The 7,961-nt window shown below is 50.4% G+C and overlaps 1 protein-coding gene across 1 annotated transcript in view; it reads left to right on the forward strand.

Annotated features, from left to right (window-relative positions):
• Positions 1-7,896, forward strand: part of SREBF2 (sterol regulatory element binding transcription factor 2) — an 18,659-nt gene extending 10,763 nt beyond the window's left edge. The window contains exons 12-19 of the mRNA XM_017737983.1: positions 6-174; positions 738-858; positions 2,369-2,478; positions 3,757-3,890; positions 4,389-4,556; positions 5,728-5,913; positions 6,809-6,920; positions 7,539-7,896. Of these exons, the coding sequence (XP_017593472.1) occupies positions 6-174; positions 738-858; positions 2,369-2,478; positions 3,757-3,890; positions 4,389-4,556; positions 5,728-5,913; positions 6,809-6,920; positions 7,539-7,759 (1,221 nt within the window). The 3' untranslated portion in view covers positions 7,760-7,896. The remainder of the gene's footprint in view (positions 1-5; positions 175-737; positions 859-2,368; positions 2,479-3,756; positions 3,891-4,388; positions 4,557-5,727; positions 5,914-6,808; positions 6,921-7,538) is intronic.
• The last annotated feature ends 65 nt before the right edge of the window (positions 7,897-7,961 follow it).

Consider the following 7,961-nt stretch of genomic DNA (forward strand, 5'->3'; position numbering starts at 1 on the left):
ACCAGAGCTACTTTCTAAGTCAGGCTCAAAGCCTGTGCAGCTCAGAGCGAAGTGCCATTCCTGACTCGTTGCGTTGGCTGTGCCATCCCCTGGGACAGAAGTTTTTTGTGGAGCGAAGCTGGACAGTGAAGTCTGCTGCAAAGGAGAGCCTGTACTGCACGCAAAGGAATCCTGGTGAGATGTGTGTGGCATCCCAGCACTTTGAGCCTGGCAGTCTCTCCGGTCTTGTCTAGGACAAAAGTGGGTGTCATGTCTGAGAGCTTGTTCTTTTCTGCCCAACCTGCTTGTGGTTCTGATGGGTGAGAGGGCATGAGGAGCTGAGGTGTCTCCTCAGCCTGCAGGGTCTGGCTTGCCTCCCTTTGTATCCTGCGCTGTGTCATACTGCTCATCGCTTTATCTGCTCGAACACAGCCCAGAGGTGGCCCTGAGTTTCTGGGGAGTGACTTTGGGGTGACTAAGGTTTATCCTCTGCAGAGCAGTGTCCTCACTGTTTTGCTGAGAGGCTGAAGTGCCAGAGGGATCTTTGGCCAAAGGCTGCAGCTTTATAAGTGGATTAAAAGGATGAAAAAGACCTAAAAACTTAGTCTTTATAAATCATTGCATTAGTTCCTCAAGATCTTCCTTCTACTATTCTTCCTCATGCTCTTTCCTACATTTTAATTCTTCTTTCTGGGTGTCTTGGGAGGTTTCTACAAGGATATGCAAGTTAAATGGTTTTGTTTATCCTTCTCCTCTAGCGGATCCCATTGCACAAGTCCATCAGGCATTCTGTGAGAACCTGCTAGAGCGAGCGGTGGATTCACTTGTGAAGCCTCAGACTAGGAAAGACGTAGCGGGACAAGAGGAGGAGGAGTCGTGGTGAGTATGTGTGTCCCACTGGGCACTGCTGGCCACAGCAGCAGACTCTGAGGCAGAGCTTGTAACCACTGACTGAGTGCTGTGGGGCAAACTGAGTGGTTAGTCCTTGTTAAAGGCTTGGAATGACTATGTTAGTCTGACCACCACAGTTTATTAGCAGAGCAAGCTCTGCCTCTTTGTATAAAACCTCTTAAGTCAAAGGTGAACCTGGGTGTGGTGGGGATTTCTGGTGTTAGCTGGGGTAATACTGGTTGATTCCTCAACTGAATGGAAGGCACTTTTGCTGCTGAGATAAAATTTAATGTTCAGGAGCACTAAAATTAGCATGCACCTACCTCTGCTATAGACTGGGACGTATGTCCAGGGCTTTCAGAGTGTGAAGGTCTGGCATGTCAGAGAGTGAACCCAGCAGCTTGCTGCTTTGTGCATGAGTGTTCTTCTGACTGCAGTGCAACATTTACCGGCAGTAAAGAATCAAACAGACGTGTGGCAAGAGGAGGAAAGATGATGTTGGATGAAATTGTCATTGTCTCTAAGCTCTTCGACCAAATGAAAGGGGAAAATAGGTGGAAAACAGTACCTTTTTGTACTGAACCATGTCCAGCTTTCTCCTGGACTCCACAGGAAGCAGAACCCCAGCCTTTGCTAGTAATTCAGCACTGTTTCTAGCTGATCTCCAGATTTTCTGGTGCCAGGCAAATGTTACATACATATATAGTAAGCTCTATAAGGATCCTGTCTGCAGAAAGTGTGGGTAAAAGCCTCAGATAGGAAGATAACCCAGTTTCCCTACCTGTGTAAGGAAAATACTGTACCCTTAGCTTTGGGTTTTTTTCTAATCTCATGTCTGTTTCCTAGCAGAGAAGGAGCAGCAGTTTGGTTTAATTGCTTGTGATCAGATGCTTCTGTTGATGAGAGAAGGTAGCAGGATTTAAATAAGGGAGGTGGATTGTCACTATACTAGTGGGAGTCCTGTTTCCTCATGGGAAGGACTAGCTTTAGTAAAATAGCAAACTTTTTTGTCCCCTTCTAGGGGTGGGAGCTCAAGATCTTCATCTGTAGCATGTTCCAGTAAATTAGGTCATTGCTGCATATGCTATTTTCTCTGACCAGTGCTGTGAACATGCTATCACTTCCATTCATATGTATTTGCATATATGCAAATAATCAGAGAAGTGTAGTTCAGCCTCTTTTGGAGGCAGTGATTGAAAAGGAGCCTGTAAACAACTTGTAACATATGTCTGTGTTTGAGGTGAGACTTGAGGTTAAATCTAGTTCTGTGCTGGTGGTCATGAAAGGGGAGATGTGAGGCTGCTCCTTCTGGAGCATCGCTCTGCACTTTACTCTTGGGGTGGTCTCTTCAGTCCAGCAGTGTTGTGTTACTTGAAGAGCTTGAACTCTCTGTGGGCTTAATGGGTCAGCACTGTTTAAAGATGACTTGTGAACGAGTAGTGCCTTGGTATCTTCTGTTTGACAGCATAGCAAAGGTCTGCCTTGCTTCTTGTTTCAGTGAATTCTCGGGTGCCATGGAGTACCTGAAATTGCTCAACTCATTCTTGGACTCGATGGGAAGTGGAGCCCCACCTTTTGCCAGCAATTCTCTACTCAAGTCTGCCCTGGGTAAGTCTGGCAGACCTGAAGCTCTTTCAGCCGCAGGATCTACTGCTAATACAAATTCCCGCTCCCTACCACCTCTCAAACTCCAGTCAAGGATAAATCCAGTCCTTGGAGTGAGGCCTGATTGCATGCCAGTGTGGTACCACCGCTCAGACTGGAAGAGAGTGATTAAGAAGGCTTGTAAATTTGGCTCTGTGTTGTAATGCTGAGTGCCCAGCTGGGATTGCTGCTATTTGTATTGTTGGGCAACATTTTATTTCCAATCTGAACCCTGTGCCCTCACCTGAGAGCTTGCTCCTGGCAATGCAAAGCAAGAGGAAGGGTGGAGCATATAAACAAACATAGCAGCATTACAGTTGAAGTACAGGAAGGGTTTTTTTCCACTTAATTACCTATTGAACTGGGTGGCCCCCACTTTCACAGTAGCTGTGAGATATATTCCTCAATCTCCAGAGACCTGCAGCCTCTGCTCTGGGCATATATGGGGAGGTGCTTGTTTTGGTCCCTTGGTGTATATCTAGTGGGACAACAAGGGCTGCAGAATCCCTCTGAGCCATGGGCTCATCTGGGCTGGGTTGGTAGCAGGCTGCTGGACTATTTGTCTTGTTCGGTGTTGGTACAGACAGCACCTGGCAGCTCACTGGGATGCTGGTGGAGCTTTAGACACAGGCTAACTGTGCTGTACCTAAAATGTATAGAGCAAACATAAAAGGAAAACTAAATAATTATTTTTTTTAAAGAGAAGTCTGTGTTTAGGTCAATATTGTCATGGAATTGAAAGGCAGGTTAGAGTAGCAGAGCATAAGTCTTTTGGCCCTAAGTAGGCTTTGGGAAGTTTTTGAGGGGATGTTAAATAATGAAGGAAATTATATAGGGAACCTGATGGACTGTCTTGATGGTGATTAGTGCCAATCACGAGTGTATGTATGAGTGGAGTTGTTATTTGGGGGGGGTGAGTGGAGATCATTGACAGGAAGGAAGTCAACAGTTTCTAGACAAGTTGGTAGGGTAAGTTCTCATTGACAAGATACAAATATGCCATCCAAAACTCTGCCTGCAGTCAGATGTAGAGTGTTTGCATGCTGCCAAGTTCCTTTGTGTTCTTGCAGCACATTTCAGCGTTCACATGGATGGCTGAGTTCCCGTGGGATCAGTTTGGGCTCATTAGCATCAATCCCAGCAGAAGGCGCTGGCAAGGGCCCGCGATACCTGTCCTCTTCTCCCAGTGTGAGGGAGCCGGGTGTGCTCTCCTGGGCTGCAGCTGATGGTTCTGTTTTGCAGGTCCCGACGTGGTGTGCCGGTGGTGGTCAGCAGCCGTGGCTATGGCAATTGCTTGGCTCAGAGGGGATGATGCAGCTGTGAGGTCACATTTTGCAGAAGTGGAGCGCATGCCAAAATCCTTGGAGATGTCCGAGTGCGTAGGCCTCATACACTTTTCAACCTCCTGCTCCTTCTAAACAGGGGTGACTCCTTCCCCTAATGCTGTCCTGTAGGGTCACACCTACCTGTGCTCTGGAGCTGCATGTCTCTTGTGCTCTGCTAGTGCCAGTGTGCTCAGCAGTTCATGTGTAGGTCAAGGCTTGCAGACTGATAGTAAAGCTGTGGACTGGAAGTCACGGTCGTAGTTGCTTCTTTTGGGATGTCTTTTGGCTTTGTTCTAATTGCACAGTCTCCCACGTTCCAAAATCAAGCAAAATTCACATGGTGGTGGAAAGGATGGTGTCACTATCTCTGTTCTTTTGCACTAAAGAGTCTTTGCCAGCTTCCTCTCATTCCTCTGTGCAGTCTGTGTAGGTGAGGAACAATTGCTGTCTTTTTTCTGTCTAAGGAATGATGGTATCTCTTGAAGGTGGTAGAGTGAAAGCTGATGTTGTGGCAGCATGACATGGTATTGCTTGAAAGCAGCCTGCTTTCTTGCCCTGGTGAAAGCCACCTTCTACATGTGTAAAGCCATGCAGGCCTCTCTGTCTGGGAAGGCAGATGGACAGCAGAGCTCCCTGGGTCACTGTGAGAGGGCCAGCAGTCACCTGTGGAACAGCCTCAACATGAGCAGTGGCACATCCAGCACTGTCCTCAACAATGTAAGCACTATAAGCCCAGGATAACACGTGGTCTGTCTTGGTTGTAAGGTTGGTCTTGCTGCAGGTGTGTCACTTCCCTGTTGTAGCTGCATTCTCCATTCACTCTGTGTGTCATGGGGGTAGAGGGGAGACTTCTTCCCTATCCTGCAAAGGGCATTGCCATTGTTCTGTTTCTTCTGTATGAGGGAGCAGAGCCACAAGTATGGTGTCATCTCCCCAGGCACAGTCTCAGCTCTCATTCCTCTTGTGCCAGTAGCTGTCACCCCTTCCTGGTGCTTTGACCAGTTTGAATTTGGTCCTGCATAGATGGAAAGTATCCATCTCTCTCCTCCAGGTCAAGTTGGTGATACCTGTAAAACAGGACGTCACTAAGTTGAGCCTGCTCTGTTTCAGGCCACTCTCATGAGTGTTTGAATCCTCTGACACAGAAGTGTGACTATGCTGTGCTACTCCTGAGTTTGTGTGGGGCTTGTTTCTCTTCTTTCCAGGATTACATAAAGCTGGAGCTTCCCTCCATGGCATATGGGACATGGTTCTGGTCCCTCTCGTCGTTGCTGGGTGGCAGCTGTAGTGCATTGTAGTTGCATTGCATGTTGTGGCAGTGACTGTGCAATGTTTCTGCAGTGCAGTACAGAGGCACTCTCTGTTCAGCAGCACAGGCAGAGAGCCCTCCCAGAGCCGGGAGCGGTGCTAGGGGGCAGCAGTAGATGGGGAAAAGGGGTTTGGCAGCTGCTGTCGGCTGTGCCAAGACTGCCTCTTTTTTCTATGCAGGTAGCAAGGCTGTCTTTGCTGTTTTCCACTAGTTAGCGTCACCGTTTGGGCAGGGAAGCCTTTGCAGAAGGCTGTGTGTCCGTGGGATCAGTTTGAATTTGTTAGCATTGATCCCAGTGAAAGGTGCTGGCAAGGGCATGTAACATTGATGCAATGTGCCCTTGGCACATGTTTTCTTGACCTCTTGGTTGAGAGATGCCACTTGGGCGAAACGCAAAGGCCTGCTCCCTTCAGTGCATTGTGGGGGGTGACACAGCGGGGAGGGCAGGGGGAGCCCCCAGGTAGGCAGGAGGTGCTGTGGCTGCCTTCCCAAGGGCCGTGCCAGCAGCCATGGAGCTCATTTCGTGCCCAATGCTGTGTGTTACTAAGCATGTGTGCCTGGGCACCTTGGCTCTTGCAGATGATCCAGCTGCTGGCCTGTGCCTTGCTGCTCTCCCTCCGCACCAGCCTGTGGCAGAAGCAGGCGAACGCCAGCCAGGCGCTGGGTGAGACCTACCACGCCTCGGCCCCCGAGCTGACGGGCTTCCAGCGCGACCTCGGCAGCCTGCGCAAGCTGGCCCACAGCTTCAGACCCGCCTACCGCAAGGTGATGGCTCACCTCCCTGGCCCAATCCACCTCCAGCTTACCTATAGCCCTTCCTGGGGGTTATGGGAAGCTGCTGCCCTTGGAAACATAGGGTGTATGTGGGCTTGAGTGGTTTGGACACTTGGGGTGGGATGGTCTTCCACTACCGGCTTCCATACTTTCTGTTGCTGGGTGATGAGGGAGGCTCCTGTGGGAGTTCAGTGCATGTGGGGAAGTACCCACTTTAGCTTTTGCATAGAAAACCATCAGCACATCTGTATTGCCAAATACCATGGCATCCTGTCTATGAAGGTGGCTTCAGACTGGGTCTGTTCCTCTGGGGAGTGTGGAAGAAAGCTTCTGCAGCCGTGCTGGCTCTGCTGATTAGCTGGAGGGTCAGAAGCCTTCTGCATCTGTAGATCCCTGGATGCTTTTTTGGACATTTTCCCCCTTCTGTTCAGTTATCTAGTTATAAGCCTCTGTAGAGGAAGTATAGTCTAATACTTGGACACGAGAGTTGTCCTGGTATTGTCCAAATTCTGGATTTTAAAGTTTGGTGCTGTTATCAAAGCACTGCACTAGCAGCCTAGGTTGAGAATCCTGTCTGGACCACAGCGCCAAAGTTTGTTCTCCAGTTTTCCTACCTTGTTTCCTGCTCTCAATCCTCCCCCTTTCCAGGCCACTCACAGTTAGGTGTCAATTTTTTTTTTCCCCTCCTCATGGTTACCCTGACCTGCAAATTCTCCAGAGACAGGTGGAGAGATGAGGGAGGAGCGTGGAAATGGGGTCTCTGTTTTTGTCAAGGTGTCAGTGCTCCGCTCTTGAAATGCGGTGGCTGAGGGATGACGGAAGTTCAGCCACAGCGTCGTCCCTGTGCCAGCCCACCTCTCATCTTCTATCCTGCCTTCCCTTCCAGGTCTTCCTCCACGAGGCCACGGTGCGCCTGATGGCGGGGGCCAGCCCTACCCGCACCCACCAGCTGCTGGAGCACAGCTTGAGGCGGCGCACGCCCCAGAGCAGCAAACAGGGTCAGTCCTGGGGCCCAGGCCTGTGGGGCTGGGAGGGGGCAGCCCTTGGGCAAGGTGTGGGGGCATAGATACAACCTGCAGTGTCTTCTGCTGTGTTTTGTTATTGAGCTGCCATCAGCCTGTGGCTCAAACAATGCTTCTGCCATGTTCTCTACAAGCCAGCTAACGTGGGCTGCCAGCCCTGGGCTGGAGGTGTCGGCGAACAGGCTGGAAAACATTTTCCTTCATGAAGCTACACGTGCACAAAACTTGGCAGTCTGGGGTTTGGAGCAGTCAGTGCAAAGGCAGGAGCTGGGAATTCTAAAGGGAAGAGCCAAAAGATGAAGGATGTAAGGGAATTGGCAAATGTGCATGCCAATGTTGGGATGAGCCCTAGGAAGTGAACTGAAAGGAACTGTCTCTGTAGAAGACAGGACTGACAGTTCCTACCTGACTCTAGCTCAGTGCTCTCTGCTAGCCTAAAGGCCTTCAGGGTGCCCCCCTGCTCTTCGCTCAGCCAGGGGATGCCAGCCAGAGAAGCCTGTGCTTGGTGGTGGCAGTTGAGGGCCCATGTGGTGGGATTTTCTCATGCAGGTGGTAGCTCTATTTTGAGTTTCTCTCTTTCCTCTTTGCCCATAGGTGAACTGGACACACTGCCGGGCCAAAGGGAGCGAGCCACAGCCATCCTGTTGGCCTGTCGCCATCTCCCCCTGTCCTTCCTGTCCTCACCGGGCCAGCGAGCAGTGCTGCTGGCCGAGGCCGCCCGCACCCTGGAGAAAGTGGGGGACAAGCGCTCCTGCAACGACTGCCAGCAGATGATCGTCAAGCTCAGTGGGGGCACGGCCATCGCTGCCTCCTAACACTGGCATGGGGTCCCTTTGTGCAAAGACAGCCTGGTTGAGCGTCAGCCTGGACTTCCCTTCTGGAGCTTAGAAAAAGTGCTAGGTTAGGGCTGTGCTGGTGGGATCATGATGGGGTGGGAGAGGGAGGGAGGGGTTTGGGTTTGATTTTTTTCTAAACTTACCCCAGGTTTAGCTTTACTAGCCTCCTTGGTTGTTCTCA

Source organism: Corvus brachyrhynchos, unplaced genomic scaffold, assembly GCF_000691975.1.
Source record: "Corvus brachyrhynchos isolate BGI_N302 unplaced genomic scaffold, ASM69197v1 scaffold56, whole genome shotgun sequence".
In the NCBI taxonomy this organism is placed as follows: domain Eukaryota; kingdom Metazoa; phylum Chordata; class Aves; order Passeriformes; family Corvidae; genus Corvus; species Corvus brachyrhynchos.